Source organism: Microtus pennsylvanicus, chromosome 12 (assembly GCF_037038515.1).
Source record: "Microtus pennsylvanicus isolate mMicPen1 chromosome 12, mMicPen1.hap1, whole genome shotgun sequence".
Taxonomy (NCBI): Eukaryota; Metazoa; Chordata; class Mammalia; order Rodentia; family Cricetidae; genus Microtus; species Microtus pennsylvanicus.
The window spans coordinates 1,566,019-1,583,121 of record NC_134590.1 but is presented as its reverse complement, the minus strand read 5'-3'; the positions used below and the strand labels follow the sequence as shown (position 1 = coordinate 1,583,121).

The following is a 17,103-nucleotide window of genomic DNA, read 5'->3' as shown; positions in this document are numbered from 1 at the left end:
TCCAACATACGAGTCTATGGGACCATTCTCAGTTAAACCACACAGTAGGTTTAAGGACTTTCTCTCAGGCTTCCTTATCTCTGTATCTCTATGGTTGTGTTTGGACGCCAGGCTGTCAACTGCACAGGAACTTGTATTGCTCCTGTCTAGGAGTCTTCATCTGCTTGTTTTCTCCACCAGTTAAAGAATGAAAAGGCAGGAAAAAAATCTTGAACAAGAGGAATATCAGCAGAGAAATCTCAAACTCAGCAAACAAGAGCAGAGAACCAGCAGCTGAAGAAAGACATTTATTAGACATGAGGAAACACACAGTAAAACGACAATGGGGAAACCAAGAACTCAGTCTCCTTCTTGAACACTGGGGCTTTTAAGTCTCTGAAAGGTCTTCCTCCCCCGATTTAGGGTTGGTCAGTCTGAAGAAGAAAGACAGGATAGCTAATTGGCCCACAATGGTTGTGTAAGCGTGTGCTGATGTGGCCATGAACTTATGGAGACAGTCCATCAGGGGCCTACCAGTGTGAGAAAAGTCCTCGAGGCCTTTGTTTTAAGCCACCAGGCTTTTGTATCCAGTTGGGAAGATGAAGGAGAAGCTGGTTATACTTTTGTTACCAGCATGGCCCGTCCCTCTGTAAGCCTTTTAGGGAATCTGCTCAAGTCCCAGTCCTTCATTATAGGTGAGCATCTCTCCACCTCTGACAGAGAAGGCACTCAAGAGAGAGAGCTTGACAGCAGCAGAAATGGAAACCCTAGAAAGGAAGGAAACCCACACACAGAGAAATACTGGATATTGCTCCCAGGAGCTAGTGGACCATATACTCAGGTGTCTTAGGAGCTTGTGGAATGCTTCTCTGGTGTCTCAAACAGTGTTAGCTGTTGGGGAAATTTTTTTAAAGTAATAATAAGATGACTGGAGATAATCCCATGTATAACTTTGACAAGCGAGGGACCTTTGCTGAGGTTGAGCGAGGTTCTGGAGAATGAACCCAATTACCTCAAAGCTTTGAAAATGCTAAATACATCTAACTACTGAATGCACCACAGCCAATCAGGGCCTTTGAAAATACACAACTCTGATACCACTATCAAACCTAGCCAAATAAATAGGAACCCCTCAATGTCGTGTAATATGTGTTCAAATTGTCTGAACCAAATAATGGCCACAGGTATTGTATTTAGTTGTTATGTTGATTTGTTTGCTTTTCTTCCCTCTTCTCTTCCCTCCCCTCTGCTTCCCTTTACCTTCTTCCTTTTATTTTTTAAGAGATTCACTATATTTCCCAGGCTGTTTTTAAATTTTGGGGTTCAAGAAATCTTCGTCCTCCTTGGTAGCTGGGACGACAGGGTCTGGCCAACATATCCAGCCTATGACTTTTAAAATTGTTTCAAGTTCCTTGTTTCTTTGCTTTTCTCTTAATGGGGATGGTGGCACACACCTGTAATCCGAGCACTCAGAAGGCAAAGGCTGAGGTGGGAATGTGGCGGGCAGAGGGCGGCAGAGGGCAGAGGCAGTTAAGACCACCACAAATCTGAGTCCTGCCTGGTCCACACAGTGAGTGCCAGTCCGGTCAGACCCTATCTTAATAAACTAACAAGCAAACTTGAAGTTGAAGCAATTAGGTTGCTCGCCCTGAGGGAGGATGCCTAGTTGGGATTTCCTAGCTGCTTCCATATGCTGTCCCACTTGACCCTATAGCCCTGGTTTTTCCTACTTTATAGACGCTGGCTGATCTGAGGCTTAGTTATATTGGATTTTAATTTGATAGGGATTTTCAAAAGGCAGTACTATACATTTCCTTGTACATCCTCTCAGCCAAACCTGTTATATTTAGTTGTCTCCACAACTTCCTGGCACTCTGCCAAATTTATGTTGCTATTGATCATGTAGTTTTATTATTTCAGTACAGTATGCAAAATGATAATTTTCTAATTCTGTCATTCTTTCTGTTTTTATCAACTGGAACTTTTCACATCTTGTTCCATGCCATGAGTATATATTTGACATGCCGATAACTACCAGTCATTGTTATTTCTGAGGTCCATATTATTCCATAGAAGGCAAGTGGGAGTCCCCAAATCTTGGTTCCTGTGTCTCTGTTATATAATCACTTAAAATGATGATAGTTGATATTTAACTTAGGAGTCTGTTACTTCCTGTCCCAGTATGGAATCATCCGTCTACCTAAGAAACTGTTATTCTATCTAGTGGGAGGTGGTATTTCAGACCACAGTTTGGATGTCAAGGTGATCATTTTATGGGGTTTCTGTAAGCAGAGATTGCTTGTTCATTTCCCAGCCTACCAGACTCGAATAATCACACAGAAACTATATTAACTGCAATACTGTTTGGCCAACAACTCAGGAGTATTTCTAGCTAACTCCTTTATCTTAAATTAACCCATTTCTATTATTCTGTGTATCATCACAAGGCTGTTCTGGCATCTTTCTCCTTTGGCAGCTGCATGGCGTCTCTTTGACTCCTCTCTCTCTCTCTCTCTCTCTCTCTCTCTCTCTCTCTCTCTCTCTCTCTCTCCTCTCTCTCTCTTCAGATTTCCCACCTGCTTTACTCAGCTAAGCCATTGGCCCAAACAGCATTATTCATCAACCAATAAAAGCAATGCATATACAGAAGACTTCCCACTTCAGGTTTCTAGATACTTTTATCAGACAGAATTTTTTTATAGTGTTTAGAAAGAAGAAACAACTCATGAAATCTTGCTCGCATTCTAAAGCAAACTTAAGACAGGATTTTAACTAACTTCTCTGACATTATATAGAACATTTGTATTGTTCCATGTTAGGGCTTAGACAAAGCACATTCAGAACAGTCTTGCTTGTCTGTCTGTCCATCCACCCTGCTCCCTCCCTCTCTCATAGGAGACCATTTAATTTGTTTATATATTTTTGTAAACTATAACCTAGCCTACAATGCACACATTTCTATGTAAACAGTTGTAAATGTCAATGTTGTGAATCATCCAGAAAGGAGATCAAGAAAGGATAAGGCCACGAGGAAGGATGGAATTGAGAAGAAAGAACATGCCACTTGCAAAGAGGATATAAGTTAACTGTTTTTCTAATTTCAACTAAGGTGTGTGGGGGTTTTTTTTGAGATAACTTAATTAATATAGCATTTCTCCCTTCCTTCCTCACTTCACTCCCTCTGTATGCCTCTCCCCACTCCTTGAAATGTTTGGTCTCCTTTTCACTACCATGTATGTACATACATCTATCTTGCTAACTATAACCTACTCATTCCACATAATGTTACTGTATGTGTGTCTGTGGGGCTGACCATTTGGCGCTGGACAACCATTGGTGTGCTCTTTTCTAGGGAAGAACCATTCCTCTCACTCCCAGCTCTCCTCAGTTGCCTGGAGTTCTTTGAGTGGGGTGAGGTCTTGTGGGCTTTTCCCTTACCAGCTGGCACAGCCATTGGTGTCATCCTTGTTCAGCTCATGTTAAAGCAGTCACGTTGGTGAGACATTGTGTGTAGCTTCTGTGTTACTAGAAAACACAACCTCACAGCAAACTCCCTGACCCTCCGGCTCTTACAGTCTTTCTGCCTCCTCTTTGACAATGTTCCCTGAGCCTTGGATGTGGACATACTTTGTAGATGTATCCCCTGGGACTGGGCTCCATAACTCTGCATTTTGATTGGTTGTGATGTTCTGAAGTGGCCTCTGTCTGTTGCATGATGAAGCATGAAGACTGTATATACTTACCTGTGGGTATAAGGACAAACATTGATGCATTGTTGTTAGGGATTATGCTGGTTTAGTAAATTAGAAGTTGTAGATCCTCCTTCAAAAACCATGACTTCACTAGCTTAACTGAATAGTTAACTAGGTTTCCAGTTGTCGAACAGGTCTTAAGTCCGATTAGAGAGCAGTTGGTTACCACCAAGGTGTGTGTGCCATCGTTGCACCCATCGTGACATACCAATCCTTAATGTGGTTTACATGCCACAGCTGGGTAGAACATCTGTGTGGTGCCTGCTGGGACCATGAAAGCTGCATCTCAGGGAGGGAGAATCCAGTTCAGGTCAGGCTCAGGGGTCTCTGCGCCATGTTTCTGAAGTATCTGGTGTCTTCTGCACTAAGGGCAACAACCAAGGGCAACAGCAAAAGCCTGAGTGATTTGGGAATCTCTTAGACTGAAAAAATGGCATCTCATGTTTGGTATTGGGATTTTTGTGAGGTGGTCTTTGGCTCTTGGAGGAAGCATTGTCAATCAAAATCTAAATATATGTGTATGTTTATATATATGCAAACGTCTATATTTACATGTATATAATACACGGGGTAACATGTATTATAGATTTTATTGTTTAGGTAAATAGTTAATAGTATGATTCTTTGCATCTTTATTGTTAATTTATTCATCTCCCTCCCCCTCCCCTGAAGAAAACCTCCTTTCCCATTTTCCTATCAGATCACCTCTAGCCTGCTATTCCCCCTCTATTGCTTCCCAGCCCCCAATCCTAACTAATCCCCCTAATGGTCCTGTTTACTTTCCTGGTTTCTTAGCTACTATATACTCACATCTGATGATTTAGAGCTAGGAGTCTCCAGTAAGAGGGAACATGTGATGTTTGTCTTTTTGAGTCGGTGTTACCTCATTCATTGGGATTTTTTTCTAGTTCCATCAGTTCTTGTGTGTGTGTGTGTGTGTGTGTGTGTGTGTGTGTGTGTGGTAGGAAAGTACATAAAAATTCAATTGATAGAGGAAGTGTAAAACCTTAGTTGAAGCTCCAGGGCTTCAGAAGGTGCATTCTAACTATATAGAAGTTCACTGAAATATATAGTTTGAGACTGGGCAAGTCTTTGTTTTAGCATCTACCTTACTCTCGCCAAGAGAAGCTTTATTTGTGAGTTTATCACAGAAAGTGATTATTTTTCTTACACAGTGAGCAGTGGTAGACAATGGACCCTATTTTGTACCATGGTGTTCCATTTATTTTGTTCTTCTTCTCACTCAGTAGTAGCCTAGCGATCACTCCCGGGAAACACAGAGACAGGCTCCATCTTTACTTGTGGTGCTCAGAGCACTTTGTACACTACCATGTGACTATACTAGAACTTATTCAACAAGTCCTCAATTTATGGGGATTGAGTTTTCCTGCTCATTTTCAAATAATGTGATTAATCACCTCATATATAATGGCATCTCACATTTTTGCAAGGATGTTTTTGTGTAGGATTTACATTAGAAACGGCTCCATTGTTATTATTTGTGTGCGTGGTGGATGTGAAGGTGAGAGAATGACGTGCGTTAGTCGGTTTTCTTCTACCAGGTGTGACTGGGACTCAGACCCTGGCTGTCAGTTGCCGTGCACTCAGAAGCGATGGTATACAATGGTGCACTCAGAAGCGATGGTATACAATGGTGCACTCAGAAGCGATGGTACACAATGGTGCACTCAGAAGCGATGGTACACAATGGTGCACTCAGAAGCGATGGTACACAATGGTGCACTCAGAAGCGATGGTACACAATGGTGCACTCAGAAGCAATGGTACACAATGGTGCACTCAGAAGCGATGGTACACAATGGTGCACTCAGAAGCGATGGTACACAATGGTGCACTCAGAAGCGATGGTACACAATGGTGCACTCAGAAGCGATGGTACACAATGGTGCACTCAGAAGCGATGGTACACAATGGTGCACTCAGAAGCGATGGTACACAATGGTGCACTCAGAAGCGATGGTACACAATGGTGCCCTCAGAAGCGATGGTACACAATGGTGCCCTCAGAAGCGATGGTACACAATGGTGCCCTCAGAAGCGATGGTACACAATGGTGCACTCAGAAGCGATGGTACACAATGGTGCACTCAGAAGCGATGGTACACAATGGTGCACTCAGAAGCGATGGTACACAATGGTGCACTCAGAAGCGATGGTACACAATGGTGCCCTCAGAAGCGATGGTACACAATGGTGCCCTCAGAAGCGATGGTACACAATGGTGCACTCAGAAGCGATGGTACACAATGGTGCACTCAGAAGCGATGGTACACAATGGTGCACTCAGAAGCGATGGTACACAATGGTGCACTCAGAAGCGATGGTACACAATGGTGCACTCAGAAGCGATGGTACACAATGGTGCACTCAGAAGCGATGGTACACAATGGTGCACTCAGAAGCGATGGTACACAATGGTGCACTCAGAAGCGATGGTACACAATGGTGCACTCAGAAGCGATGGTACACAATGGTGCACTCAGAAGCGATGGTACACAATGGTGCACTCAGAAGCGATGGTACACAATGGTGCACTCAGAAGCGATGGTACACAATGGTGCACTCAGAAGCGATGGTACACAATGGTGCACTCAGAAGCGATGGTATACAATGGTGCACTCAGAAGCGATGGTACACAATGGTGCACTCAGAAGCGATGGTATACAATGGTGCACTCAGAAGTGATGGTATACAATGGTGCACTCAGAAGTGATGGTATACAATGGCTCCTCCTGACATGTAGCTGAGTCACTGAAGCAATTCAATAGCTTTCAGTTAGGACTTTAAGAACGAGTGTGACAAAGCCGACTTGGAAACTTCAGCAAACGTGATGACTAACAGTTATTTCTTTAAACTCCACTTCATTCACTTATGAAACTGGTGGGAACTGTGGTATAAACTAAGTTGTGACATAAACTGTGTTTCTTACTCTGGCTTGAACAACTTTGTAAGAAGGACCTTCCTGGCCACTAAGCAGTAGTTGGAATAGTAAGGAAGGCATTTTGGTAGGTGTACTACCTTGCAGGGTCTCATAGAATGTAAATAGGCACCAAGATAGCACACTGTTCAAGAGGATGATATTCACAAAGAGATTGAAAAGTTAGAATAAAAACCTAACAAAGCAGAAATGTGAAATGCATCTATAGGGAATGAAACCTTGAGATGGAGCAAAAATTAGGAGTTGTCACTTCATATAAACAACCACCATATAAACAATGAAACCTTGAGATGGAGCAAAAATTAGGAGTTATCACTTCATATAAACAACCACCATATCCCCCATCAACCACCATATCCCCCCATTAACTACCATAACACCTCTCCCATTTTTTTTTTGAGACAAGGCTGCATAAAAGCCAGGATGACCTTGACTCACTCGTACACAGAAAAGGTGACGTTGGCCTCTGGTCCTCTTGACTCTACTGAAATGTTGGGGTGACAGGCTTGTGCTGGCTACCGTGCTCGGTGTAAGCAGTACTAGGGATCGAGCCACATTTTTGTGCACGCCGGCCGAGTACTCTACCAACTGAGCTACACTGTCGGCCCCAGATCCCGTTAAAGTGAGAGCTTCAGTTTAAATTCCTCTCTTTTGGCTTCAACCAGGCTCTGAAGCACCTGTTCACCAGCCGGAGCACTGGCATCGGAAGGAGAGGACGTCGGCTGACCGCGGACGATCTGGAAGCCTACATTTATGTCTTTTCGCAGCCCGGGGCACTGAGTGGCCCAATTAATCATTATCGAAACATTTTCAAGTCAGTATAATTTCTCTTGGGTTAAGTAAAATAGTTCAATTTAAAGAGATAATATTTATTTTATTTTAAATTAAATGTACCTCTTATTCCCCAGATACAGCACCTTCTCTCTCTCTCTCTCTCTCTCTCTCTCTCTCTCTGTGTGTGTGTGTGTGTGTGTGTGTGTGTGTGTGTGTGATAGTGCTCATACTCTACAGAGCCCATGTGGCAGAGAGAAGACAACCTTGGGGGGTCGGTCTTCACGTTCTATTCCCTTGTTGGAAGCCGAGTCTTCGTTTTCTGCTACATAACCCAGACTAACTGAGCCATGAGCTTCCAGGGTCTCTACGTAGAAACGCTGGGATTGCAGGTGTTATTCTACTTGTTGACCTGAACTCAGGGCCTTATACTTGTGTGGCCACTACGGAGCCATCACCCCAGCCCCAAACACAATATTCTGTTTCTCTGTGAAATAGTCCTGGCTGTCCTGGAACTCGCTTTGTAGACTAGGCTGGCCTTGAACTCACAGAGATTCGCCTGCCTCTACCTCCCAAGTACTGGAATTACAGGTGTGTACCAACACTACTGCCTTGCTCATAGAAAATTTAAAACATGAAAAAATAGAGAATAATATAATAGATCTCCCACGTGGTCATTGCTTTTTTTATCCATAATTCTATCCACTTATTCTTTCCTTTTGAGTAGATTCATTTTTATTATATTGCAATGCTCATGTATTAATTCACTCAGGAAACATTTTTAAGAACATTTTATGTCCTTGGCTGTGGACACTCAAGGTGCAATGTTGAGTTAAACAAGACAAGGACGCTGAGCTCACAAATCTTGCCCCATGTAGAGAAAACAGACATGAAATAAACAATGGCCATAATGAACCCATGTAAGTCACAAACACACAGAGAAGCTTTGAAAAGGAGAAAGAGGTGAAAAGTGAGGAGACAATGCTTGAGCAAAGAAGCCAAGTCCAGGCCAAGGCCAGGGGACTAGAAAGAGAAAAGGTGAGGACTAATGCTGTGTGGGAAGTGGATGTGATTTTATGTAGCACAATCAGGGTCCACGTGGCAGCATGTGTCCACATGGCAGCACGGGCCCACGTGGCAGCACGGGTCCACATGGCAGCACGGGCCCACGTGGCAGCACGGGTCCACGTGGCAGCACGGGTCCACGTGGCAGCACGGGTCCACGTGGCAGCACGGGTCCACGTGGCAGCACGGGTCCACGTGGCAGCATGAGTCCACGTGGCAGCACGGGTCCACATGGCAGAACGAGTAGGGTCCATGTGGCGGGAGCTCAGGACTGAGAGGACAAGAAGAGCATGGAAGTATTTTCAGTAACTTTAAACCAGGATTTGTGGGGTGGATTACCAACTCAAAAGAGTCAGGAAAAGGGAAAAGAAGCAGGGAGAGAGACAAAATAAGATAACTGCAACAATGGTAGCACCCAGGCATGGTGATGTACGGTGTGCAATCCCAGCTCTGGAAGGGCTGAGGCAGGAGGATCATAAATGCAAGGACAGCCTGGGTTACCCAGTAAGACCATGTCTAAACAGACAACAATCTGAGTATCTCAGTGTCATGGTGTCTTTCTTACCACTTGAGAGAGAGGGTCTCTAAAATGTCAAGAACTCCCCACACCCAGAAAAGTGTGTTTGAAGTGGCAGTGAGAGGAAAGACGCTCTTGTATTTCTGTCCTTTCCTAAACTCTCTACTTGTTCTTACTGTGCCCGCCTACTGGGAAGACCTGTACCCAGGAGAAAGACTGTTATCTCCAGGAGATAGGAAGCCCACGAAAGGCAAAGCTTATGACTTTGTTCGTTTGGGTTATGTTGTTATTTTTCTTTAGAGAGTCTCACTGTGTAGCCTTGGTTGGCCCTGTACAGAATTCAGTTTTATGAAAGCTGAAGACAGTTGATTTTTTGTGTGAGTGTATGTGCAGGTTGCGTGTTCCTGAGTGCTGAAGACAGCCTGGGATGCCCCCTTAGGGCCATGCACCTTTCTTTTTGAGCTTGTTTCTTACTGCGCAGCTGGGACTTGAGGATTAGATCAGACTGGAAAGTCAGCAGGCCCTAGGGAACCTCCTGCCCTGGCCTCTGCTGGTTATAAATGCAGCTGCCACCTTAGGTTTTACCTGACGCTGGAGATTCAAGTCAGCTCTTGACTGGTAAACTTTTACTAGATTTTACTAGATTCCTTTGAGGGTTTGTTTGTTCGGTTGCTTGGTTGGTTTTATTTTGTTTGTTTAGGGGTTTGTTAATTTGTTTTGAGATAGGGTCTCAACTTTGGCCCATGCTGCCCTGGAATTCACTATGTAGCCCAGGTCAGCCTTGAACTTGAGGCATTGTCCTGCCTCTTGAATATTGAGATTGCATTCACCAACACACTCTGCATAATTGGATCAGTCTGACTGCCCAGTGTGGTGATTGACATTTTTCATTATCGCTTCCCAGGGGAGCTTTTAAAGACATTTCCCCCAAAATTACCCTGCCCCATGAAAATTCAGTATGTTTGTGTACTCTGTGCATATTCAGGTTTTATGAATAAAATGTGAGGTTCTTCTACCCTCCCAAGCCCATTTTTACCCCGTCAGTGAGAGACAGTATGTCTCCTGTGAGGGGCACTTCGCCATGCAGTGCTAGGAAGGATGTTTTCAGGTCTATGCGTTTGATCTTTCAGCTGCCTGCCTCTTAAGCACCACATGGTGACGACGCCGACACTGCTCCTGTGGGGAGAGGAAGATGCATTCATGGAGGCCGAGATGGCTGAAGTCACAAAGGTTTACGTTAAAAACTATTTCAGACTCACCGTTTTGTCAGAAGGTAGCCATTGGCTTCAGCAGGACCAACCTGACATAGTCAACAGGCTGATATGGGCATTCCTGAGGGAAGACAGGAGAAGAGAATGACCGTCTCCTGTGAAGAGCCTATAAGGGAATCGCAAAAACCTCCTAAAACTTGTTCATCAATTTACATTTTATTAGGAAAACTCACCTGTTTTAATATGCTTGATTATAAATAAATATAGTGAAATATGGTATTGAAAAAAAATCTATGTAATTTTTTTACTATATCTGCACAGAGAAATGCCTGCCTTAAAATACACAGTTGTACACAAAGGTAACCAAGGAAAATGGCTCAGGTTTGGCTTCTTGTTTTCTTTGTTATACTAACATGTGGTGCCTTTTGCAAATATACATGAACATGAGCTGTGCCGTAGGGCGAAAGGCAGATCTGCAATGGAAAACATTTTAATTTCATTGTTAAAACAATGTTTTCTTTACTGGTTTTTTTTTTTTTTTGGTCAATAAAAATCCCATCATTAAATCCTGTGTATTTATAATATATAAAGGAATTTGAATGTAAACTTAGCCAGATGAGTATTTCTGAAAATGTGTCTTAAGTTTATCTATGATGAAGGATTAAATTAATTGAAACTGGTACAAGCTACATCAACCAAGTAGGAAAATATCTTTTTACACCTTCAATGCAGTAAGAAATGAATACTATTATTCCTTTACACACTAGAATCCAAGTTTTATAGGACAAGATTTTTAATTTTTATAAATCTGATGTACATCATCTAGAATAAAGGCCTACTGCCCTGTAGACTTGCAGATAATTTCTTAGTGAACAAATGCAGTCTCAAGACCCCAGTAGATCCCAAACTGTAGATGAACCAAACCCTATATGATAAACACCTTTCTCATCTTCATTAAGCCCTCACTGTCTACTGTGTCTATAACTTTTTCAGTCTGAAGTCTGAAAATCAAATTAGCATTGATCTCTTTTTCTCTCATGTTCACAGTACATTTTTTTCATCTGTCATGGAAAACAAAAAAGTTTAATTGAAAACTTTTTCAATTAAAAGTAGTTCTATGGCTTTGCTTCGGCATTTTTGGGGCCATTAGTGAGTGAAGTTAGGTCACACTGGGCAAAACACAGATCTTATTTACACAAGTGCTGCACACCAGGGCAGCCGATCTGAGAGTGGAGAGGACTGAGCCACGTTCGGGCAGACTATCCTGGACAGAGATGACTTACATCCCTAGAAGGCAGGAAACTGAATAGTGGGAGATTTTATCACACCACTCAGACTATTGTACAAATTAAAAGATTTAAGCATTATTTCTGTGTTTTTCACTGAATATTTTTAAACCCTGGTGGACCACAGACACCTGAAACCATGAACAAGGGGCAGGGATTAATTACTGCAATACCATGTTACAATCTAATACTACACCACATCAGGCACATGCAATATGAAAGAAAGATGGTGTAATAACTCTTTCTAAGAGCCGTATACAGAATGCAATTAAAGCTGAAAGAGGGGCTAAAGAGATGGCTTGGTGGTTAAGAGCACTGGCTGCTCTCCCAGAGGACCGGGGTTCAATTCCCAGCACCCACATGGCATCTCACAACTGTCTGTAACTCCAGTTTCAGGGGATCTGACACCTTCACACCAATGCACATAAAATAAAAATTAGTAAATTATTTTTCTAAGAAAAGAAAGCTGACAGAGTAGAAACAACATCACAGAACGGGAAGACACAGAAGAGGGCAGTGTGACTGACGTCACTGCTGTCCACTGCCTTGGGATGTCCTCTTTGGCAAAGGAGGCGGTGATTGGTACTTGACAAGTCACAGCACCTTAGAGACACTTCCTTCATGACAGACGGTCCCGGTAGTGACAAGAGAGTGTAGAGTGTCCTCGGAATTCTCATTGCCATAGCAACCTCGATGTACAATAAAAACTCAGTTTGTTTACGAACATTTGTCGGAGTCTCATGACAAAAGTAGAAGGTAGGGAGTAAGCTCTTTCTTTGAAAGACAGTAGAGTAAGTTCTAACAGGTGACTTTGCTGATTCCCCGTGTATAAATGTTGGCACCTGGAAGTGGCCTTCCATGTAGCTCACACCTTGCTTTGGTATCCATAACACCTAATATATGTCATTAGATGGAAACTCTGGGGCCTAAATTATCATTTTAGTTCTGGGAAAAGGAATCCAAATTAGAAGTTAGCAAACATAGCAGGAACCCTCAATACGGCACTCCTGGAGTCTAGAATGCCACCAGGTCTAGAAGAAAAGCCCCGTTCACACTAACTGGGCTTCCCTTTTTATGACGTCTCAAGGACAACAGTAATGAAGGGACATGTCCTGGACACTGTTGACACAGCAAAGCCGTTCTTATCTTAATCAAAGCCTTATTACTGGCCAAGTTGATGTTACAGGCTTTTTTCTTCTCATATATTATCAGTTTAGAGTGTTGACTGGTTCATATTAAGTAATATTAACATTGCAAACCTCACATACCATGACCAATTCTGGCCCATTAGAATTAATGTACTCTAATTTTCCTTTCTAAATTAATTTTCTAAGTGATGGGTTTCACCCTGGCATTTCACTCATATATGTCACACTTTTTCCTCATTTACCCTCCTCCTCTACTCCCATCCCTTGTGCCCCTGCTCCTTCCTGGTCCCCTTCCTTCCCTACAAGGTCCTCTGCTCTCAAGTCACAGAGTCCACTATTCTCTCTTTCCCGCCTCTCCCTAAATTCCTATGTGTGTGGAAAAATACTCCTAACACAGATGTTTAAGGGGACACTATTCACACTTCTTAGCCTAAAGAGATAGGACCATCGGCCTAACTCAATCAATCTGTAGGGACAATGGGTGAATCTCACTAGTTTTCAAAGCAGCCCATAGCAATATTACTGGCAATATCACTTAAATTTGAAAGTTGATATTAGTATTTATTCATTTAAATTAATAAATATAAATTAGTAAATGTATATGATTAGTACCAGACATTGTTATGTGAAATTTCTTTAACCATATATATCAAAACAACACACCATGATTGTTCTCTTGATGAGATTCTAATTTCCCTGTGGGTCTTTCTTCTAATTTTAGGAATTAGAAGGGAATGCATCATTTCCTATTAACCAGAAATTGGCTTTAAGGGTGCTAATCACGTGCAAACAGAAGCAGCACTCGAATGTGGGAGAAGGGATACTCATAGGCTGAGAAGCAGGCTTCATGGCTCACCTGACGGAGCGCAGACGGACCAAAGACACCATCGAGCTGGAGGTGTGGGACAGCGAGTTCGCTGGGGAAGTGAACAGGTCCTTATTCCCACCCGCGGTGGCCAACCCCTTCATACAGCAGACTCACCTCAGTGCTTGGCGCTGGGCCCGCATTATCCTCCTGGGCACCGTGCTGGTACCTGTGCGTGTGTCCTGCATCGCCTTCCTCCTCCTCCTCCTCTGGCCTATGGCCACGCTCTCCACCATTAACTTGTCTACTCGACCTACCAAGCCCATGAAAGGCTGGAGGAAGCATCTGATGAAGCCGGCCCTCCGGTTCTTGTTCCGCGTGACGTTCTTTTTTGCTGGGTTCCTGGTTAAGGTCAAAGGGGAAAAGGCCACCAGAGAAGAGGCCCCCATCTTCGTCACCGCACCGCACTCCACCTTCTTTGATGCAATCGCCGTTGTTGTGGCAGGGCTCCCTTCCGTGGTCTCTGCGAGTCACAATGTGCAGATCCCATTGGCTGGGAAATGCCTCCTGTCCACTCAGCCTGTGCTTGTGAATCGAGAAGATCAGAATTCTAGGAAGACTACCCGGAATGAAATCCTGACTCGAGTGTTATCCAAAATGAAGTGGCCACAGATTCTTATTTTCCCGGAAGGAGTGTGCACCAATCGCTCCTGTCTTATCACCTTTAAACTGGGGGCCTTCTCCCCAGGTGTCCCTGTGCAGCCGGTGCTGCTTAGGTACCCCAACACGGTGGACACGGTGACCTGGACCTGGCAAGGATTCACAAGCATCCAGGCTTTAATGCTAACTCTGAGTCAGCCCTTCACTTGGGTGGAAGTGGAGTTTATGCCTGTTTATAGCCCAAGTGAGGAAGAAAAGAAAGATCCCATCCTTTTTGCCAACTCAGTCCGAATCAACATGGCAAATGCTTTGAAACTCCCTGTGACAGATCACACTTTCGAAGACTGCAGACTGATGGTTTCTGCTGGTGCCCTTCAACTACCCATGGAAGCTGGTTTGGTGGAATTTACAACCATCAGCCGGAAATTGAAATTAGACTGGGACAATATCCACAAGCACTTGGACACATACGCCGAGATTGCAGTCGCCTCAAAAGGAGGCAGGATTGGAATTGAAGAGTTTTCGAATTATCTGAAACTCCCAATTTCAGAGCCCCTGAGTCAGCTGTTTTCTCTCTTTGACAGGAATCATGACGGCACCATCGACTTCCGGGAGTATGTGATAGGGCTAACAGTCCTGTGCAACCCTGCCAACACGGAGAAGATTCTGAAAATGTCGTTTAAGCTTTTTGATCTTGATGAGGACGGCTACATAACGGAACAAGAGTTAACAACTATTCTCCGGGCAGCGTTTGGAGTGCCAGACCTAGATGTTTCCGTACTCTTTCGGGAGATGGCTGGCAAGGAGTCAGCTCAGGTTTCCTACACGGCCTTCAGGAAATTTGCCCTGAAGCATCCAGTATATGCCAAGCTATTCAGTTCATACCTAGACCTCCAAGCAGCCTATGTATACAAGCAGTGAAAGTGCATCCGCAGCATTAAAAATGTTCAGGTCGTGTTGGAAAGAGGGGAAGAACTTGTAGGCAGAAACTATGAACAAAATGAAAATTATCGTTTGAGGAAAAGCGTAGACAGAAGTTTCTGTCCCCCAGTCCTGCAGCCGCTCAGTCCCAGCAAAAAATAAAGATGTTTATATTAATTATAAACTGTTTGGCTTATTAGCTCAGACTTACCATTAACCAGCACTTACAACTTAACCCATAATTCTTGTCTATGTTTAGTCACATGGCTTGGTACCTTTTCTCAGTGAGGCATTCTCATCTTGCTTCCTCTGCATCCAGCTGGTGACTGACTCTCTGCCTTTCCTCTTCACAGAATTCTCCTAGTCTGGTTGCCCCACCTATACTTCCTGCCTGGCTACTGGCCAATCGGTGTTCTATTAAACCAATACGAGTGACAAATCTTTACAGTGTGCAAGAGCATAATCCCACAGATTTCACCCTTTTTTCTTTTCAAAACAAGGCCCTAAATCTAATCTCCTTTGTTTAGTTTTTTTTCCCTAAACATTATCCATAACAGAAAAGGTCAGTGGTTTTTACTCTAAGTGGCACAGATACTGTTCTTGGGGAAGAAAGGGTTTATTGACTCATGTTCTGATCACAGCCCATCACTGAGGAAAGCCAGGGCAAGCGCTCCAGCAGGCGCAGAGATGGGAACCAGGGAGAGCAGCTGCTTCCTGACTTGAGTGGCTCACGCAGCTTGCTTTCTATACAACATAAGACCACTGAGAAGGGAAGGCACCATTCACAGTGGGCTGGGACTCCCATATTAATCATAAATTCAGAGGATGTACCCCAGACTTGTCCACAGGCTGGCCTAGTGGAATAATTCTTCAGCTGCAGTTCTTGCTTCCCAAATGACCCTAGCTTTGTGTCAAGATGGAAGAAACTAACCAACACAGATATTTAATTATATTTAAAATATACTTGAGGAATTATTCCAATTAGGCTTTTATAATATCTTTTATCCCCCTTAAGATAATGTTTGTTGGGCACAACGGTACATGCCTGTAGTCCCATCTACACAGAAAGTAGAGGCAGGAACATGGCTTTGCAACTTAACAAATAGACTCGAATTTAAAAAGATTTACAACTGGCTTCTTTTGTGGGTTTCCTTTAAATTGATAATAAGTGGTCCTCAAGTTCCTGTTTTTTTCATTTTTAAACTATTTTAATAAGACTAAAAACTGTAGATGGAAGACTTTTCTCTATGTTGCCCAGTCCCACGGGACTGTTTTCTCTCTACCCTCCGGGTCCTGCTTGCTAGATCCTGCAGCTGCTTATGAAACGACCACTCTGAGGCCTAATATTAGTTACAGTTTTTTTGGCCAATGGCTTAGGCTTCTTACTGGCTCACTCTAACTATAAATTAATCCATTTCTACTAATCTGTGTGCTGCCATGAGGCTGTGGCTTTCCGGAGCCAGCATGTTACTCCTTCGGCAGCTGCAAGGCGACTCCTCGACTCTGCCTACTCTATCTCTGTTTGGATTTCCTGCCTGGCTTTATTCTGCTAAGCCATCGGCTGAAACAACTTTATTCATCAACCGATAAAAGCACTACAGAGACAGACAGACATCTCACGTCAAAGAACCTCAAGAGGGGACCCTGATTTGCCAGGTATCATCTAATGGCTCTCCTGGGACTCCCTATGATTTCTGGTAACATATTTCTTGCCTTTTAAATTTTTAATTGGCAGAGAAAACATACCTAGAAGGCATTAAAGAGACTCTCTATCCTCCTGTAGAGGTATTTGCTCGAGCATATTCAATGTTGCTTTCCTCACAATATCTAGGGCGTGAAATCAGTGTACATGACCACCAACAGAAAAACTGATAATGAAAACACATGGTCAGGGGGAAAGTTTTGTACATGGAGGCAGGGGTAAGAGAGAGAGAAAAGAACAGCTACAGGCATCTGGAAGAGCCCAGAACAGAGAGAAAACGCAGATTGGACATGACCAGGGTTATCTGCTAGAGAAGAGAGAATAGTT

General features: G+C 43.5%; 2 protein-coding genes across 3 annotated transcripts in view; both read left to right on the top strand.

Moving 5' to 3' along the window:
- Ephx4 (epoxide hydrolase 4) overlaps window positions 1-10,820 on the top strand; it is a 28,070-nt gene extending 17,250 nt beyond the window's left edge. For both annotated transcript variants that reach the window (XM_075943062.1, XM_075943060.1), the window contains 2 exons: window positions 7,356-7,504; window positions 10,174-10,820. In XM_075943062.1, coding sequence (XP_075799177.1) covers window positions 7,356-7,504; window positions 10,174-10,402 — 378 coding nt within the window. In that variant the 3' untranslated portion in view covers window positions 10,403-10,820. The remainder of the gene's footprint in view (window positions 1-7,355; window positions 7,505-10,173) is intronic.
- Window positions 10,821-13,535: 2,715 nt separating this feature from the next.
- Window positions 13,536-15,258, top strand: LOC142832545 (lysophosphatidylcholine acyltransferase 2B-like). The gene has a single exon (XM_075943066.1). The coding sequence runs from the start codon at window positions 13,536-13,538 to the stop codon at window positions 15,072-15,074; it is 1,539 nt and encodes a 512-aa protein (XP_075799181.1). The 3' UTR covers window positions 15,075-15,258.
- The last annotated feature ends 1,845 nt before the right edge of the window (window positions 15,259-17,103 follow it).